The 21136-nt window shown below is 34.4% G+C and overlaps 1 protein-coding gene across 11 annotated transcripts in view; it reads left to right on the top strand.

The window, feature by feature from the left end:
* Positions 1 to 21136, top strand: part of LCORL (ligand dependent nuclear receptor corepressor like) — a 167683-nt gene that overhangs the window by 41078 nt on the left and 105469 nt on the right. For all 11 annotated transcript variants that reach the window (XM_060655360.3, XM_060655348.3, XM_060655349.3 and 8 more), the window contains exon 2: positions 11866 to 11931. In XM_060655360.3, coding sequence (XP_060511343.1) covers positions 11866 to 11931 — 66 coding nt within the window. The remainder of the gene's footprint in view (positions 1 to 11865; positions 11932 to 21136) is intronic.

Below are 21136 nucleotides of genomic sequence, written 5' to 3'. Positions count from 1 at the left end.
AGATTTAGTGGCTTATGGTAACACTAACACTAATTTACTATCTTAGAGTTCTGGGGTCCGAAGTCTGAAGTGGGCCTCAGTGGGCTAAAATCAAGTTGTTGGCAGTGCTGTATTACATTATGAGAGAAGCCCCAGGGAGAATACATTTTCTTGTGTTCTCCAAGTTTTAGAGGTTGCCAGCATTCTGTGGCTTGTGGCTTCTTTGTATCATTACAATTTTTTAATGTTTATTTATTTTTGAGAGAGAGAGAGTGAGCACACGAGATGGGGCGAGGCAGAGAGAGGGGGAGAAACAGAATCCAAAACAGGCCCCAGGATCCGAGCTGTCAGCTCAGAGCTCCATGCAGGGCTTGAACTCACAGATTGTGAGATCATGACCTGAGCCGAAGTCTGACGCTTAACTGAGCCATACAGGCACCCCCACCTCTTTTCATCTTTAAAGCCAGAAATGGCCAGTTGAGTCTTTCTGATGATACCATTTCATTCTGACTCTTCTGCCTCTCTCATCCCAATTTAAAGCTTTTTATGATTATAGTGCATCTACCAGTATGATCTTATTTTAAGGTCAGCTGATTGGCAACTGACCATTAAATTCCATCTGTAATCTTAGTTCCGTCTTGCCATGTAACATGATTTATTCATGGGTAGTGGATATTGGAACGTGAACATTTCTGTGGGACCATTCATTATTCTACCTACCACAAGATGGTTTCTAACTGATAATTGCTTTACATGCCTTCTAGAAACCAACAGTAAGCATTTTGGGAAGGGGGTACATCCATCCTAGGCCTTAGGGAATATTTAATCTTTTGAAGGCAAAAGCCAGTAAGTACTGAATTAAGTGAAAAAAGAAATAGGCAAGATAAGCAAGAACCAAGAGACAGCAGAACACACTCATATGCTGTAAGATATTGGAATGATGAGATACTTATCTTTGTTATTTTTATTTTTAATTATTGTTTGGAGTTTATTTATTTTGAGATAGAGCACAAGTAGGGGAGGAGCAGAGAGAGAGGGAGAGAGAGATATTCCTAAGCAGCCTCCACAGTGTCAGCGCAGAGCTCAATGCCAGCTCAGTCCTACGAACCATGAGATCATGACCTGAGCCGAAATCAAGAGTCACACACTTAACCAACTGAGCCACTGAGTGCCGCTTTATTATTTTTTGAATGTTTTGATATTTTGAGAGAGAGAGACAGAGTGAATGAGTGGGAGAGGAGCAGAGAGAGAGAGAGAGAGGGAGGGAGTGAGGGAGGGAGAGAGAAATCCCAAGCAGGTTCCATGCTGTCAGTACAGAGCCCAATGTGGGGCTTGATCCCAGAACTGTGAGATCATGACGTGAGCCAAAATCAAGAGCTGGTCACTTAACCAACTTAGCCACCCTGCCCGTTCCCAGATACTGATTTTTAAAATGATTATGCTTACCATATTTAAAAAATGACAGACCTCAATATTTGCAAGGAATGGGGAGCTATAAAAAAAAGACGTTAAATATTTAGGGCACTTGGCTGGTTCACTTGGAAGAGCCTGTGACTCTTGATCTTGGCATCATGGATTTGAGCCCCATGTTAGGTGTAGAGATTACTAAAATAAATAAAAGTTTAAAAAAGACGTTAAATATTTTAAAAAGAACATAGTAAAACTTGTATAAATAAAATTATTAAACTGACAAATCAGCAGATGAACTTCTGCCTCTGACCAGGGGAAAGTTGGAGGGCTTGGACTTATCCTCCTGTGTAGACAGATAGGAAACTGAAGTATGTACTTAAAATCATTTTTTTTTTTCAGCATTGGAAAACAGGTAACATAGAAGTGTGATCCCTGAGAAAAATGGAATTAATGATATAGGCTTTATGATCACTCCACCATTTTGCTTGGAGGTCATATCCAGACTGTAGCACAAGCAGGATGAACCCAAAAAGAGCCCAGTGGTCTCACTGACTTGAGAAGATAGAAGTCAGCATTCATAGTGTTTCAAGTGGCTAGAATTTGTGGGGCCATACTACCAGAAAGCAGGCAGCTACACAGAAAAAGACGTCAAGAAACCAGCACGTGTTAATGCACGAATCTTTAAAAACCAGTTAATGCATATGTAATATGACATTCCACAAGGGCTGATAAATAACACTCTTAGAAAAAAATGATTACCAATGAGCTGTAATCTGAACAATTTCCAGGACGCACACAGGGTTGGGAGTCATTCAGGTTCCCACCAACCAGAGTAAGAACAATCATGGAATACAAGAGGTATTCAGTGGAGATCCATGAAAGCTAAACATAGTAGCGGGAAGACTTTTTTTGCTTCTGTTTGAAAAACCTTTTTTAAAAACCTCAAAATTATCTTCAAGTATTTTAACTTCCTGAATAAATAAAGTATGACACTCTTTAAAGGAAAAAAACCCCAGCACTCACAATGTAAAATTCATAATGTCTGCATCCACATGCAATTATTAGATGTGCAAAAGAGCAGGAAAATGTGTCTCATCAGGAGAAATTGATATTAATAGAAATTAATTAATAGAAATTGATAGTTAATAATTAGACTAGAAATAATAGAATTAGCAGATCAGGATGTTAAAACTGCTTTTAGAATTTGCACAGTGTACTCACGGATCAAGGGATAACATACACATAATGAAGAGCAATATGGAGAATGTAAAAAGGAAAACGGTGTAAAAAGGAAACAAATGGTGCTGGATCAAATAGATGTCAATATAGAAAATATAGAAAAAAAGATGTCTGTATGGAAAAAATATCATTCCTATCACATCATTCACAAAAAAATAATCAAAAAGGACCATAAACCTAAATGTAAAACTTAAATCTAAAACTTTTTTAAAAAGGAGCGCAAGCAGAGGAGGGGCAGAGAGAGTAGAAGAGAGAGAATCCCAAGTAGGCTCCACACTGTCAGCGCAGAACCCAGTGTGGGCCTCAATCCCATGAACCATGAGATCATGACTTGAGCCGAAATCAAGGGTTGGACACTTAACCAACTGAGCCACCCAGGCACCCCTAAATCTCTAAAATTTTTAAGAGAAAACCTTTGCAGCCCTATGGCAGCACTAAAAATCTGAAGAGGTATAGCTAATAAACTAATGGTGGCAATATAATAGAATACTAAAAATTGTTATTTAACCTAAAACAATATTGTGGGAGGTGAGAGTCAGAGAAGGGAACATATGATAGATGTGACAGAAAACAAATAACAAGATGATAGTTATAAACCCACTGATATTGATAATTACATTAAATGTTAATGGTCTAAACATTTCAATTAAAAAGTAGAGATTTACAGACTGGATAAAAATGGAAGATTCAACTGTGTGTTGTAAGAAACTCCATGTAAGTATAAAGGGATAACATAAAGGTTAAAAAGGATGCAAAAAGATAAAATAAAAATGCTATGGGACATCTGGGTGGCTCAGTCAATTAAGTGTCTGACTCTTGGTTTCAGCTCAGGTCATGGATCTCATGGTTTGTGGGATCAAGCCCTGTGTCGGGCTCTGCACTGATAGCTCAGAGTCTGCTTGGGTTCTCTCTCTCTCTCTCTCTCTCTCTCTCTCTCTCTCTCTGCCCCTCCTCCACTGTCCCCACCTCTCAAGGAAACAAATGGTGCTGGATCAAATAGATGTCAATATAGAAAGTATAGAAATTTATATTATCTCAAAATAAACTTTATTATCTCAAAAATGAGTTTATTATCTCAAAAACAAACTTTAAAAAATTTTTTTAAAAAATGAAGAAAAACGCTAATCATGAGAAAGTTGTTATGGCTGATGTGACATGAGACACAGTAGACATCAAGGAATAGGGCTTTAGAACAAGGGTAAAGAACATTTTGTTAATGATGATGAAGTAAATTCACAAAGAACCAATAAAAGACGTATGCACCAAAAAAACCCCACATATAAACACCTAATTAACAGAGCTTCAAAATACACAAAGCAAAAGCTGACAACCTAATGGAGAATGATCTACAGAAATACAGAAGATTTCAAAACAAAACAAAACAAACAAAAAAACAAAACTGTAGAAGACTTAAAGAACACTATCAGTCAAGTAGGCCTAACTGACATTCATAGTACAATCTACTCAATAACTGCAAATACACATTCTTTTCAAGTGTACATGGAATTCTCCAATGTACTTCATATGCTACTTGTAAACCTCAACAAATATAAAATGATTGCAATCTTACACAATATGCTTTATGGATCACAAGGATTCAGTTGGAATTTAGTAACAAAGATTTCCGGAAAATGACCAAATTTTTGGAAATTAAACAACACATTTATAGCCTGTGTGTAAGAGAAGACAACATAAGAGAAATTGCAAACATTTTGAACTGAATGAAAATGTAAAGATAGGTGATCAGAATTTATGAGATGGAGCTAAAATAATGAATATAGAGAAGCTTATAGCTTTAAATGCTTTTATTAGAAAAGGACAATTGGGGTGCCTGGGTGGCTCAGTCAGTTGAGTGTCTGACTCTTGATTGCAGCTCAGGTCATGATTCCAGGGTTGTGAGATTGAGCCCTGCATTGGCCTCTGTGCTGAGTGTGGATCCTACTTAAGATTCTGTCTCTTTCTCCCTCTGCCCCTCTCCTTCTCACACTTTTCCTCTCTAAAAATAAAAAATGTTTAAAAGGGCAATGGAAAAAATCTGTGATCTAAGCTTCCTCCTGGAAAACTTAGAAAAATTAAGTGCAAATGCAACAAAAGTAATTAGAAGGAAGGATGTAATAAAGGTATGGCAGAAATCAAAATCACAGAAATGGATGGACAATAAAGAAAATCATTGAAACCATCAGTGGTATTTTGAAAAGACCAATAAAATTTTGTCTGGGCTGATTAATGAAAAAGGAGAGAAGATACTTAAACCAATACAGGGGCGGGGGGCACTTTACGCGGTCAGTTAAGCCATTAAGTGTCCAACTTTGGCTCAGGTCATGATCTCATGGTCCGTGAGTTTGAGCCCCATGTCCAGCTTTGTGCAGACAGCTCAGAGCCAGGAGCCTGCTTCGGATTCTGTGTCTCCCTCTCTCTCTCTCTGCACCTGCCCTGCTCGTGCTCTGTATCTCTCTCTCTCAAAAATAAACATTTTAAAAATTAAAAAAAAAAATACTGGAAATGACAGAGGGCTATAACTACAGATTCTACAGACATTAAAGGGTAATAAGAAACTCTTTTGGACAACTTTCTGCAAATAAATACTATAACTTATAAGATACCAATGGCCAAAAATGACTTAGGTAAGAAATAGATAATCTGAGTATTTTTTATTGATTAAAAAAACTGAATTATAATTTAAAACCTTACCATAAAGCAAACTTCAGGTCTGATTTATAGTTAATGAATAAATATTAAAATATACAAACTCAGGGGGCGCCTGGGTGGCTTGGTCGGTTAAGCGTCCGACTTCGGCTCAGGTCATGATCTCACGGTCCGTGAGTTCGAGCCCCACGTCGGGCTCTGTGCTGACAGCTCAGAGCCTGGAGCCTGCTTCCGATTCTGTCTCTCCCTCTCTCTCTGACCCTTCCCCATTCATGCTCTGTCTCTCTCTGTCTCAAAAATAAATAAACGTTAAAAAAAAAATTTTTTAAATATACAAACTCAGGAAATAGAGAATAGCTATCTTCTCGGTTTGCTTTATGAGGCCAGCATTATTCTGTTACAAAACAGAATAGAGACATTTCAATAGAAAGAATGCTAACAGTTTTTAGTCATCAAGGAGCTGCAGATTACAACCACATGCACATTCATTAGAGTGCGAAAGTTGGTAAGGTTCTGGTGCAACTGGATCTCTTGTATTATTACTGGTGGGAATGTAAAAGACTACAGCCGTTTTGCAAAAATGACTATTTGGTTTCTTAAAATTTTAACAACAAACCAAAGCAACTGTACAAGTAACTTCAGCAATAACAATCTTAGATATTTATTAGAGAAATATGATATATTTATAAAGATTTATACATGCATGTACATACCAGCTTTATTTATAATAATCACACATTCTAAATAACCCAAATGACCATTAACATGAGAATTGATAATTTATAATATATCCATATAACAGAATACATCTCCACAATTAAAAGGAAAATACTACTGATACGTGTAACACCATGAATAAATTTCAGACTATTGGTCAAAAGAAGCAAGATACAAAAGAGTGTATATTTTGTGATTCCATTTAGATGCAGCTCTAGAAAAGACAAGTCTAGTTTATAATGACAGAAAATAGATTAGTGTTTCTTTGGGCTTTGGATTATTTCAGGCAATTTACTCAAAATGGCACAAGGGTACCATTTGAGCTGATGGAAATATTCTGTCTTGATTGTGTTCTTGATTAAATGAAAGTATGCATTTGTCAAAATTTGTTGAACTTTATCCTTAAAATGGATACGTGGTATTGTATGAAAATTATATCTCTTTAAAGTTGACTCTAAATCAGAGGGTATGTTTGTCAGATTGTACAATAGAGGGAATTTGTGAAATGGAATATATATATAGAGTAGAAGAAATTAACCGTAATACAGTTATGAAAAGAGAGAGGTAAAATACAGAAGAGAGCAACATAAAGTATATAATGAGGATGACTTAGACACTTTTATTCAGTCTTATGAAGGGTGTTGTCAGCAACAGATGCTCACTAAAGGAATTACTTTACGCAGAAGAAAAGTAGTCCAAGAAGCATGCTTTGAGTTATAATAAGTAACGAAGAGCAAAGACAAGGGTAAATATGTCTCTAAACATAAAACAACATAATGCTCAGGAAAGTACACAGAGCGATAGCGTATGTAGGGAGGAGGTCTGAGTCTTGCAATGATGGGTAAAGATTTGATTAACTTTAGATTTATATCCTAATTTCAGGGTTAACTTAAGAAAAGCATAGAAATAAAGGACACAATTTTCAAACTGAGAAGAACAAATGGAATGAAGAATATCCAGTCAATTCCAGAATTTGCAAGAAAGGAGAGAAACAGAAACATAGCACCTTGATACAAATAGAAAAAAAGTAGATAAAAATTTAAACCCAAATATATTGGTAACTTTTAAATTTAAATTACTAACTTCAGACAAAATGTCAGAGTATTTTTATTTTATTTTTTTCCCTCAGAGTGTTTTTAAAAAGATATTCCACATTAACAATACAGGAAGTTTGTAAAATAATTGAAAAAGACCTATCATGGAAACAATACCAAAAAATGTTTTATTTTATAGCTGTATAATATTAGACCATATAGTCAATGTATAATATTAGACCATATAGTCTAATGCAAAACTCATTGCTAGAAATAAAATAGGTGACTTCATAATTGTATAAAGTTCTATTCACCGGGAAGCTATGAAAGTTATAAAATTATAAACACTTGATAATACAGCCTCAAAAATATATAAAACAACAAAGAAATAGAAAAAGTCACAATTTTATGGAAGATTTAAGATACTTTTCTCAACAATTGAGAAGAGACATAACAGAAATGAATAAGGATAATTTAAAGAGTACAGTTAACGTGCTAACCTAATGAACAAATACAGAATGTTGTATCCACCAATTTAGAGTGCGTGTTCTTTTCAAGTATATGTAGAGAATTTTCAAAAGTTGTCTGTATCAACCATATAAACAATCTCAGAAAATTTCAAAGGATTGAAATTATATTGGGCATTTTCTTCAAATAAATTAAGAAATATGCTTCCAAACCCCATGGGTCCAAAAAGTAGTCATAATAGAAATTAGGAAATATTTTGACCAAATGATGAGAGAATACGAATGTATCAAAAGTTGTGGAATGCAGCTTAAAGGAGTACTTAGATGGAAATTGATAGCTTTAAATACATGTTAGGAAAGAAGAACAGCTGAAAGTTAATGAGATAAACATTCATTTAAAAAGGAAAAATAAGAGCCAAATAAACTCAAAATAGAGGACATGAAATAAAAGCAGGAGCATAAATTAGTGGATAAGAAAACACACATACAAAAGAGAAGATCAAGGAATCAAAAGAAGGTTCTTTTTAAACTAAAAAAAAAATTGAGAAATCTTTAATGAGCTTGATTGAGAAAAAAGAGAAAGCATAAATAACCAAAGTAAGGAATAAGAAGCAAAAAGGACACAGCTGCTGATGTTGTTGGACATTAGATAAGAACATATACTGAAACATTTTATGCAAGTAAATTGAGAAATATAGTTGAAATGGGCAGTAACGTAAGAAACAATACTTTGGATGCAGGTGGCTCACTCAGTTAAGCCTCCGACTTTGGTTCAGGTCATGATCTCGTGGTTGGTGAGTTTAAGCCTTGTGTCAGGCTCTGTGCTAACAGCTTAGAGCCTGGAGCCCGCTTCAGTTTCTGCATCTCTCTCTTTAGAGGATCCGAAGCAGACTCCTCACTGAGAACAGAGAACCTGATGAGGGGTTGTACCCACTAACGTGAGATTATGAACTGGGCCAAAGTTGGATGCTTAACCGACTGAGCCCCCCAGGTGCCCCAAGTGGTGTTATTTTAAAAGAATGTAGCCAACATTATATTTAATGATGAAACTTTGAATGCTTTCACATTTAGATCGGACATAAGTAGTTAACCTTAAAAATAAAACTGACAGTTATTTTACCAGCAAAAGATGGATTTATTTAGGAATAGCAGAGAATTGTCATCCTGGACAAGCAAGCTGGGGCAAAACCATAGGCAAGTCCCCTGAACAAGTTTCTTTTTTTATAGAGGAAAAGGAGGAAGTTGGGTGGGCTCTTATAAACATTGGAGCCAACTGGGAGTTCAGAGTATAGTGGCCTTTCATTGGCTGAGTTATGACAGTCTCTCATTGGCTAAACTGTTGCCAGGTGAGGAGGAAAGCCTTCTTTTTTCCTTCTGGGACAGTCAGGTAGTATCCACATGCAAAGTCCCTCTCTTCATTTAGGCTGCAGTTGACAACTAGTGATAGGACATGAGAGTTCCCACTGCTGGCCTCCTGCCTCCTTTCTAAATGAAATTTCCTTTTATTAATTTTCACAAAGTCAAGGATGTCTACTATCATCACTAATTTTCGGTATCATAATGGAGGCTTTAGCTAAGGTGGTAAGTCAAGAACAGGAAAAAAGAAAGCAGTAAGGATTTGAAAGGAGAAAACAAAACTACCATTCTCTATAGATGATGTGTTTGTGTATGTAAAGAATATCCAGATAAGTTTTTATAGAGAATTTAGCAATGTTGCTAGATATTGAGTCAATATACAAACATCAATTATGTTTCCATAATTGATTTCCAGAAACAAAACTTTTGATTAAAGATGTTTATGGTAGCACCAACACTATGCACTATGAATAAGTATTAACAGGATATATGTAAGACCTTGGTGTTATCTAGGGAGGAGCTGAGAAACTCAATAAAACAAAAGTGTAAGTCCTTATTTGTTTTCTTCTTTTCAAACAAATCTAGGAAACATTCAGCATTTAAATTCAGTTGGCTTACATAGGGAATACATTATATAGGCTTATACATTTTGTCCAATATATGTCATAGAAAAACATCTTAAAATAATTGTTTACAATGTTATTTTTGGAGCACATTGGTAAATAGAATATCTTAGTAATAGAAAGAGATTTGGGGTTCTTTCAGTCTGAGTCTTTACCCAAACTGGAAGTCTTTTATATAGCATCCTTTTTTTTTTTTTTTAATTTTTTTAAATGTTTATTTATTTTTTTATTTTTTGGTTTATTTTATTTTTTAATTTTCTTTTTTAATAGGAAATTTATTGTCAAATTGGTTTCCATATACAACACCTAGTGCTCATCCCAACAGGTGCCCTCCTCAATGCCCATCACCCACCCTCCCCACCCTCCCACCCCCCATCAACCCTCAGTTTATTCTCAGTTTTTTAAGAGTCTCTTATGGTTTGGCTCCCTCCCTCTCTAACTTTTTTTTTCCCTTCCCCTCCCCCCATGGTCTTCTGTTAAGTTTCTCAGGATCCACATAAGAGTGAAAACATATGGTATCTGTCTTTCTCTGTATGGCTTATTTCACTTAGCATAACACTCTCCAGTTCCATCCACGTTGCTACAAAAGGCCATATTTCATTCTTTCTCATTGCCACGTAGTATTCGATTGTGTATATAAACCACAGTTTCTTTATCCATTCATCAGTTGATGGACATTTAGGCTCTTTCCATAATTTGGCTATTGTTGAAAGTGCTGCTATAAACATTGGGGTACAAGTGCCCCTATACATCAGCACTCCTGTATCCCTGGGGTAAATTCCTAGCAGTGCTATTGCTGGGTCATAGGGTAGTTCTATTTTTAATTTTTTGAGGAACCTCCACACTGTTTTCCAGAGTGGCTGCACCCGTTTGCATTCCCACCAACGGTGCAAGAGGGTTCCTGTTCCTCCACATCATCTCCAGCATCTATAGTCTCCTGGTTTGTTCATTTTAGCCACTCTGACTGGCGTGAGGTGGTATCTCAGTGTGGTTTTGATTTGTATTTCCCTGATGAGGCATTCTTGAAAGCTCTCTCTGGTGATAGTTCATTCACTTTCTGCCTGAAATTTCTACTATTGGAACTAGTACTGAATCGTTTCACGAAGATTTTATTAAGTATGTGTTTACCAAGTATCATGATAACTACCTTGTCAAATCTAAGACATCAGTTGTAAGTTGTATTATTTCTTCATGTTCTACTAAATGAAAAAAATGTTGCCACTCCTTGGCTATAACACACCATTGATTTTAATATACATCTTGATTTCAAAGATACTAAAAAACATTTTTTTTAAAGCATCTTATGGGGGTGACTGGGTGACTCAGTCGGTTGACCATCCAGCTCTCAATTTTGGCTCACATCATGAGCTCATGGTTTGTGGGATCGAGCCCCATCCCGGGCTCCTTGTTGACAGCATGGAGCTTGCTTAGATTCTCTCTCTCATCTCTCCTTCCCCTGCTTGCACACGTTCTCTCTCAAAATAAATAAACATTTTTTAAAAATAAAACATTTTATGATTTATGAAACATTTCTATAGAAGTATTTCCACTGTTTTATAATTTAGGAATACCACTAAAAAAAAATCTACTTTAATTTTCTTTGTTCAGAGCCATCATGCTACCTTTAAGTTGTTTTCTTCCCTAAGTTCCTTTTCTTGGTTTCCTGGTTATTTTGCCGTTCTGGTCATTTTTCTTGAGATGCCTTGTAGTTTATTAAGTTGCTTAAAATTGAATAAGATACAGGTACAGACTTCAAAAAGAAAATTGTAAAATACTAAAATCAGTATATTCAGAAGGTAGAATACTCTTGTAAATTCATGAATTAGGGTCTTGTTAACCTGACAAGATATTCAGTAATTTTTTCCTTAAAACAAGGCAGTCCATAACCATGAAAAAATTGTTGTGTTTTCATTTATACAAGTATGTAGATTTAAATTTTGTACATCATACTTTTCACAGCAAGATTTTCTCATTCATTTACTCATTCTTTTAATTGGGGTTAAAGATGCTACTTTCTTTTACATTAACATTTTTTATAACAAATATAAACTGGAATGTAGTACATGTTTGGTTTTTTATTCTGTCTACAAAATTATTACTGCTTATAATATTTCAACCTCAGAATATTTCTAAATAACAAAGATATTTACTTGTTTTAGTTGTGAATATTTACATTTGAATATTTTAATTTCACAATCATGTGATTTCTGATAGTCATTGTTTGATTGTTTATTGTGTGTTGCCTACTTCAGCTTAATACACGTTAAGGAAAAATGACACCTTATAATATGTAAAATTTATAAATTTCTAAATCATATAGAGTTCATGGTTTTTGATTATTATAAAATTAACTCTTCCAGTAGGTTATATATTTTTCTCTCTTTTACAACACAGGTTTTGAGAGTATTTTAGAAGGGCTTTATGGACCACGGCTACGAAGAGACCTCAGTTTATTTGAAGGTAATGCTTTTTAAATTTTATTTTAAAACTCTGTCCCATTTAATAAACGAAAAATGGTTGTTCTATGCTAACTTTATATTAAATATGAATTTGTGGTCTTGTTTAATTAGTATTTTTAAATGAATAAATAAAATCCAAATATTTTGTTTTATAAATCTTTTTAAAAACTTTAGTACACTGATCAAAATGGAAACTGAAGCTTGTTTTTGGCTTAATGGTACAATTTAATTTTTATTACATATTATGTGTCCTCACTTAAAGAAGATTTAAATAAATATTTTCTGTTGCTCATGAGATAGGCAGCCTGGAAATCAGATTGTCATTCTGAAAAATCCTGCCATGTGTGTTCAGAATCTTATATTTATGTATAATACTATTTGTTATGTAGTATAGCCATCTCTTTCAAATGCTGTAGCATAAATCCTAGTGGAAGATTTTGATTTATGATATAATTACTGTGATACCCTAGTTCAATTGTCTTATTGCTTGCTTGGAAATGTAGAGCACTAGGAAAGAACAGTTTTGTAGACATCTGAAATTATATTCCTGTTTATTCACAAAATGGTAGTGCTAGTATAGATTTACTGCTTTGATTTTGATCAAATTATTTCTGAGTCTTGTATGGGGTCAGTTTTATGTGCTAACTCTGTTACCTTCTATCCTGTGGTACCTGCCATTCTACCAAGACCCAAGACATCTCTACAGGGCCTTCTCTCTTCTGTATAAATAAGTCTTTAAGTTGAGGGAGTGATGGTGGGAGTTGAGGAAGTGATGACGGGAGTAGTCAGTTTTCTGCTCTTTCTTTATTAATGTTGAGCAGGATAATTGAGTTATAAATTGTAGATCTGAAAGTATCTGTGAAAGATCATTTGTCCCAACCACCTGTCTTCAGTGAGATGAATTGATACACATGTAGAACACGACTTTAAGAATGAAGATTCCAAAATGTGCTTGTTCTTGTGTTTTATTATTCTTATAGCTAAGATCATTTTTTATTTCTTTTAACTTTAATCATTTCTCATCTTGTCATAATTCAACACTGAATTAAGTATTTTTACCTGATATATTTTTTAGCAGTACTAACTGTAGTTTCACCTATATTTCTGAGCTTACAAATGAACAAAGGAAACATTTAAAGAAACAAGAATTTAACCTATGCTTGACCTATTTCTTCAGCCTTCCTTTCTTAACCTGCTCTCCTCATTCATGTCAGAAGTCAACATTATACTTAATTGTCTTCTGGTAACCCAAATTACAACTTAAGACTCTTAGCCTGTTGCTTCCCCTACTTTCATTTGTTTATACATTGTATATATATGTGTATATTTATGTTCCTTCAGAAATTGTTTATTATGCAAAGGGCAGAATGTTCTAAGGAAATAAATACTTTGTTTTTTGTTTCTAGGCTAGTATTCCTTTAGTATGCACGTTGTACATGTTTATTTTAGGGAATTTGAAAATACAGATAAGCCAGAAAGAAAAACATTACTCCTAGTCCCACAATCCATAGATAACCTTTAAACATTTTTATGTAAATGTAAGATATGTGCTTGTGTATATTTATTCTTTTATTATAGTAGTGTATACTCTATGCACAGTGTATATAGTTTCTGTGCATATTGTGTTCACTGGTATATCATTTTGGTATATAACGCCTAGATCATCTTTCATCTTTCTTAACAGTATTTCATTGTAGATCTATTTATAATTAATTTACTTAGTTGATTTAATCACCCATTGCAGTATATCTCATTCCATTTATTTAAATTCAGATAGATCTTATACTTTATGTCCTTTTTAGTGCTTTTTTTGGTGAGAGGAGTTAACAAAATTAGCTAAGCTTTGGAACTTGCATATAAGCACATATTCATTGCCTTTTTTTCACCCTCAGATACTCTTTCATCAGGTTTCTTAGGTAAATTCCTCCTCCTTTTTCTGCTTTTATGATTAAAAAAAAAGCTTCTAATTAAATTGTAGCTTTAAGAATGATAATATAATAGCAATAAATCTGTAATCTGTGCAAGGATGAAGACAGCCATATATTTTGAAGGAAAATTAAATAAAAAATGTAGAGCCTTTTGAAAAGACATGTAAAAACTATCCATTATAGACATCTCCAGCTTCTTTCTTACCTCTTATAAATAAGTGTGCTTGTTTTGTTGCCAATGTTAAAAATGGTTTAATATTTAGATGCTGAGACTACAAGTATAGGGATTTGTCACTAAAGAAATTTGTATGCAGAATTCAAATAGATTAGTGTATGTTTTCAGATAAATCATTGGAAATCTGAACCTTTATTACTTTGCAAAACCCAGAAACTAAGTATATTACGTAGCAAAAGATTCTTGTATATTACTCTAAATTATTTTTTATTAAAAAATTAAACTTTTAAGCAAAAATTCCCTCTTTTTTTCTGATTTAGTCAGTCCTTTCTCATGTCTTATTTGTGAGCTGGTTTCTTCCACCTATGGGATCATCTGATTTATTTGTGACTGAATATTTACAAAAATATGAAAAGAGTGCAGTAGGCCTATGTAAACTGGCTGATAGATCCTTATTGGTTTTTCTCTAGGTGTGTCTACATTTGGAAGGGAGATTATATCAGAGGTCTGCAAGCTATAGCATGTGGGGCAAATACAGCTTGTTGACTTTTGAATGGCCTCTAAGCTATGAGTAATTTTTACATTTTTAAATAGTGGGGAAAAAAACAAAAGAAGATTAATAGTTCATGGCATGTGAAAATTATGTGAAGTTCAAATTTAATTGTCCTGTTAATAAAGTTTTATTGGAAACAGCCCCTCTTATTTGTTGAAACATTTTCTGTCTGCTTTTATACTACAACAGTAGAGTTGAATGGTGTGACAGATGGTATGGCCTGCAAAACCTAAAATATTTACTATTTGGCTGTTTATGGAAAAGTTTTGCTGACCCCTGCCTGTACCACTGACTGAAGTTTAATATTTTTGACATAATATCCTTTTTTCAACTCTAAACACTATGATGGTGGAGACAACAAAATTATTTTTTATTTTTTATTTGTTTTTATTTTTTTTTTTGAGAGAGAGAGAGTGTGTGAGTAGGGGAGAGGGGCAGAAGGAGAGAAAATATCAAGCAGACTCCATGCTTAGTGCAGAGCTCAGTTTGAGGCTGGATCCCATGACCCTGGATTATGACCTGAGCTGAAATCAAGGGTCAGATGCTCAACTGACTGAGCCACCCAGGTGCTGCACAAAACAATTTTTTAAGATTTATTAGGTGAAACATTAAAAAAATTTTTTTTTAATTTTAGAGAGAGACCACAAGTGGGGGAGAGGGGCAGAGGGAGAGATAGAATCTTAAGCAGATTCCATGCTCAGCACGGAGCTCGCACAAGGCTCAATCCCATGGTCATGACCCCAGCTGAAATCAAGAGTCAGACACTTAACTGACTGAGCCACTCTGGCTCCCCTCCCCCCCAATTTTTTTTTTAATCTGAGTATAGTTGACACACAATGTCACATTAGTTTCAGGTGTGCACATAATGATTGGACTTCTCTATATGTTATGCTCACCCCAAGTGTAGCTATCACCTGTCATCATACAGTACTATTACAATATTGACTATATTCCCTGTGCTGTGCCTTTTATTCCTGTGACTTATTCATTCCATAACTGGAAGACTGTTATTCCCCCCCCCCCCACCGCCTTCATCCATTTTGCCTGTCCTCCCACCCCACCCACCCCTTCCTTACCTTTGGAACCACCAGTTTATTCTCTGTATAGGTCCAGTTGTGCTTTTGTTTATTGATTTGGTTTTTTTTTGTTTGTTTGTTTGTTTTTTAGTTTCCACATGATTGAAATCATATGGTATTGATTTTTCCCAGTCTGACTTGTTTCACTTATAATACTCTCTAGCTCCACCCATGCTGTCACAAATGGCATAATCTCATCCTTTTTTAAGGCTGTGTAATATTTTAGTATGTGTGTGCATCTCACATCTTTCTTATCCATTCATCTATCAATGGACACTGGGTTGCTTCCCATCTTTAGGTTTTTGTAAATAATGCTTCAGTAAAACATAGGGGTGCATATATCTTTTTGAATTAGTGTTTTGGGGTTTTTTGGGGTAAATAGTATTGGAATTACTGGATCATATGGCATTTCTATTTTTAATTTTTTGAAGACTCTCCACACTGGTGTACCAATTTTTCTTCCCACTAACAGTGTACAAGAGTTTCTTTTTCTCTACATCCTCTCCAACTCTTGTTGTTTCTTGCATTTTTTAAATTAAGGTTTTATTTAAATTCTAGTCAGTTAACATACAGTGTAATATTAGTTTCAGGTATAGAAGTTAGTGATTCATCACTTACATACAACACCCAGTGTTCATCACAACAAGTGCCCTCCTTAATACCTATCACTTGTTTGCCTTTTTGATTTTAGCCGTTCTGACAGGTATAAGGTGATATCTCATTGTACTTTTGATTTGCATTTCCGTGATGATGAGTGATGTTGAGCATCTTTTCATGTGCCTGTGGTCATTTGGAAAAATGTCTATTCATGTTCATATTTTAGGTGGATTATTTGTGGTTTTTTGGTATTGAGATGAATAAATTCTTTATATATTTTGGATGTTAACCTCTTATCAGATATATCATTTGCAAATATCTTTTCCCATTCTGTAGGCTGTCTTTTTGCTTTGTTGATGGTTTCCTTTCTCTGCAGAAACTTTTTATTTTGATGAGGTCCCAATAGTTTGTTTTTGTTTTTGTTTCCTTTGCCCTAGAAAAATATTGCTACCACTAATGTCAGAGAAATTACTGCTTGTGTTCTCTTTTAGGAATTTTAAGGTTTCAGGTCTCACAATTAGGTCGTTAATCCATTTTGACTTTATTTTTGTGTATGATGTGAGAAAGCGGTCCCGTTTCGTTCTTTTACATGTAGCTATTCGGTTTTCTTAGCATTTATTGAAGAGATGTCTTTTTCCCCATTGTGTATTACCTTTTTGTTAGATGAAATATTTTGAATGCTTATTTTGTGTAAGGAACTGTGATTAGCGGTGAGGAAAGGAACTACTAGGAATTCATGGCCTAGTATTAAGTCAGTAGTTTTCTAATATGAATTGATTATCTATGTTAAAACCAGAGAATCTAATATTGCTGTATTTTATAGTTAGGTAAATTATATTAGCTCTTATCAATGTGTACACAAAAACTTATCCAAGTGTATTCATCATGCTATTTATAATCCCAAGACTAAGTATCCAAAAATAGGGTATTGATTAAATAAGTTACGATGCATCTGTTTGATGAACCATGCATATCTGTTAAAAATGATTTAGAGTATATTTGAGCATAGGAAATATTTGTGACAAATAAACATGTGTATAATATCCTAATTTTTTAAATAGCATTTTTGGAGCAGTTTAAATTTACAGAAAAAAATCAAGTAGAAAGTACAAAGATTTCCCATATAATCCCCCTTCAAGGTTTCTCTATGTTAATATCTTTCATTAGTGTGGTACATTTGTTACAGTTAATGAGCCAATATCAATATATTTTATTAATTAAAGCCTCATAGTTAAGTCTACATGTTGTACAGTTGTCTGCATTTTGGCAAATGCACAGTCATGTATCCACACTATAATATCCAACACAATAGTTTCAGTGGCCTAAAAATCATCTGTATTCATCACCTTTTTAGTTCTTTCCTCTGTCCCCAATCCTCTGCTCTTTTTACTGTTTTTTTTTTTCTTCTCCATAATGTCATATAATTGAAATCATACAGTATTTAGTCTTTTCAGACTCACTTCTTTCACTGAACAATATGCATATAAGTTTCCTGTGTCTTTTCATGGCATCATAGCTCATTTCTTTTTATTACTGAATAATACTGCCTTGTTTAGATGTACCACAGTCTACTTAAAAGACATTTGGGTCACTTCCAAGTTTTGGTAATTAATAATAAAGCTACTGTAAACATTTGTGTACAGGTTTTATGTAGACATAACTTTCCAGCTCATTTGTGTAAATACTTAGGAGCCCCATTGCTAGATAAGTATGGAAAGATTATGTTAAACTTTGAAGAAACTGTAAGACTCATCTTCAAAAGTGGCCGTACTATTTTGTGTTCTTACCAGTGATGAATTTAAGTTCCTTTTGCTCTGCATCCACACCAGCATTTGATGTTGTCAGTGTTTCGGACTTAAACTATTCTAGTAGGTGTGTAGTGGTAGCTCATCTTAATTTGCAATTCTCTAGCAGCATATGATATTGAGCATCTCGGCAAATGATATTGAGCATCTTTTCATAAGCTTATTTGAGATCTGCGTATCTCCTTGGATGAGGTGTCTGTTCAGACAGTTTTTGGTAGTTAGGTAATGATGATAGATAATAATGATAGAATGAGGAAGTATTCCTTCTGCTTTTATTTTCTGGAACAGATTGTAGAGAAATCATCTGGATTGGAGTTTTCTTGTTTTGGTAGGTTATTGATTATTGATTTAATTTCTTTAGTAGATATAGTCCTATTGAGATTTTCTATTTTTTGTTTGAAATTTGGTAGATAGTGTCTTTCAAGGAATTTGTCCAACTAATATTGTTCATAATATTTTTTTATTTTTTTATTATTCATAGAATCTGTAGTGATGGCCCATCTTTCACTTCTGATATTTTCTTTTTCTTTACTTGGTTAGACTGGGTAGAGGTTTATCACTTTTATTGATGTTTTCAAAGAATCTGCTGATGCTCATTTTTGAAAAGACCTAGAATATAAACTGGAAGGATATATTGCAAAATTTAATCATTATCTCTAGATGATGGGATTACAAATAGTTTTCCTTCTTTGTACTTTTCAGTATAGTTACTATGTACTTTCATAATGAAATTTTATTATTTTTTTTTTCTTTTTTTTTTTTTTTTAATTTTTTTTTTTTTCAACGTTTTTTATTTATTTTTGGGACAGAGAGAGACAGAGCATGAACGGGGGAGGGGCAGAGAGAGAGGGAGACACAGAATTGGAAACAGGCTCCAGGCTCCGAGCCATCAGCCCAGAGCCTGACGCGGGGCTCGAACTCACGGACCGCGAGATCGTGACCTGGCTGAAGTCGGACGCTTAACCGACTGCGCCACCCAGGCGCCCCGAAATTTTATTTTTTAATAACATTGCCCAATGTTCAGTATCTTCCCTCAAGGTCAACATTTGTTAGTAGTAACCTGGGTGGCTCAGTTGGTTAAGCATTCGACTTCAGCTCAGGTCGTGGTCTCCTGGTTTGTGAGTTGGAGCCCTGCCTCAGGCTCTGTGTGGACAGCTCAGAGCCTGGAGCCTGCTTTGGATTCTGTATCTCCCTCTCTCTCTGCCCCTCCACCGCTCATGCTCACTCCTGGGCACGCTGTCTCTCTCTCTCTCTCTCTCTCTCTCTCTCTCTCTCTCAAAAGTGAATGAACATTTATAAAATTAAAAAAAAATCAACATAGTTATAACTACTTTTTCATGACCTTCATGATCATTCTAGTTCAGTATTCTCTTTTTTCACTTTTCATTGGGCTTTGTCTTTGGGAACTTTACATTTATTTCTTGTGGTTAAAGGGTACTGAAGAGAATAAAAACATTCAAAGGAAGTATGATTATCTAAAAGAAAATGAGAGTACCACCAATTGGACTTGTTAGGTGTTCTTCATGCATTCTTGTTTAATTTTGTTACTACAGTCTTAAGGTGTAATTATTATCCTCATTTTAATGGATGAGGAAATTGACGCCAGGGAAAGTAACTTGCCAAAGGCCACATCTAGTATTTGGAAAGATATCTCAGTTCCAAGGCTCTCTAATTTCAAAGTCTGTTATCTTTCCAAGATAGATTAGGTAAAATGATTAGAACCAAACTTTGCCCATGAGTGTATACCCATGGTGAAAATGTTGATCTTTTGTTAGTCACTTACTATCCGTTTTCATTATGACATTGCCTTTTCTGTGAGATACAAACTTTGGCCCTTTTTTAATTTATAGCTTCATGTATTAAAATTTCAGAATAAGAGGCAACTTATTTTAGGGATATCTGATTTATTGTCTTATTTTGTTTGAGAAATAAAATGAATGTATTTTGTTGCAGTATTTATTTTTTGTGACATGAAAAGATAATCTGGACAAACAAATCTGGCTTAGAGTTTATTTTTCAAAACTTTTTTTCCAATAAGTAAAAAAAATGTGTCTCATCATCATTTATTTGAACTCAAAATCAAAAGTTGATGTAGAAAGAGTAGTTATTAAATATTTGTAAGTAAAGTCATAGTTTTTTTTAACCCAGCAAAATTTAATGGCATTTGTATAATTGTTGATTTATTCAGTGCTGTTTATTTAACCACATAGGGATTTACTTTAATTAACATCTCTCTGAAGAACTTCTAAAATAACTAAAATAAATGAGATAATCTGAACATGCCCAATTTATTTTACAGCTGGTAATTGTTTTAATTAATCCAGAGTTGTTCCTCAGTTCAACATATTTATCACTGAAACTTCATGAAACCTTATAGTAGTTTTTCAAAATTACCTCTTCTCCAGGACTACCAGCTATTTTTTAAAAAATCACAGTGCTAGATATCTTTCATATTTTTTATTCATGAGGCCATAATAAAAAAGCAGTAAGGTTTCCTTGATCTATCAAAGTTATTATGCTTAGCATATGAGTCAAGTTTTTGCACAGTATACTGCATAACAAAGAGCTCTTAAAATCTATTGCTTGCTCAATGGGTGATCTGATTCACTGGACTTCAGGAATCACTTCTCCTGATGATTCCAGGTGCCAGTCGGAAGGAGTAATGGCTGTGTTGGGCAAGTTCTTTTCGTGTTGCAAGGTAGAAACTCAACAGAACTGGGGGAACTTGCCATACCTTTTAAAGCATCAGCTTGGAAGAGTATACTTCCACTTCTCCCACATTCATTCCACTGATCAGGAAGAGACATTGCACAATTCCACATTCAGGAGTGTGAATGTATTATTCTATAGTGACAGGCTGAAAGGTTGAAGAAAATTATACACCTACATAACTACAGTTCTGGGTTTCTAATTGTACACATTGCTTAAACTTTTGATTAATCAGGTTGTTTACAAAAAAGTGATCAGTTTTCTTAAACTGATATATTAAAATTATCTGTCTTATGCAAATTAACCTTATTAAATATATTTGTGATTGTATAGATTTAAGAAATAATGACTGATGATCCTGTT

This window comes from Panthera onca, chromosome B1 (assembly GCF_046562875.1).
Source record: "Panthera onca isolate mPanOnc1 chromosome B1, mPanOnc1 haplotype 2, whole genome shotgun sequence".
NCBI classification, from domain to species: Eukaryota; Metazoa; Chordata; class Mammalia; order Carnivora; family Felidae; genus Panthera; species Panthera onca.
Note: the sequence above shows the minus strand (reverse complement) of the source record. Positions and strands in the feature narration are given on the sequence as shown.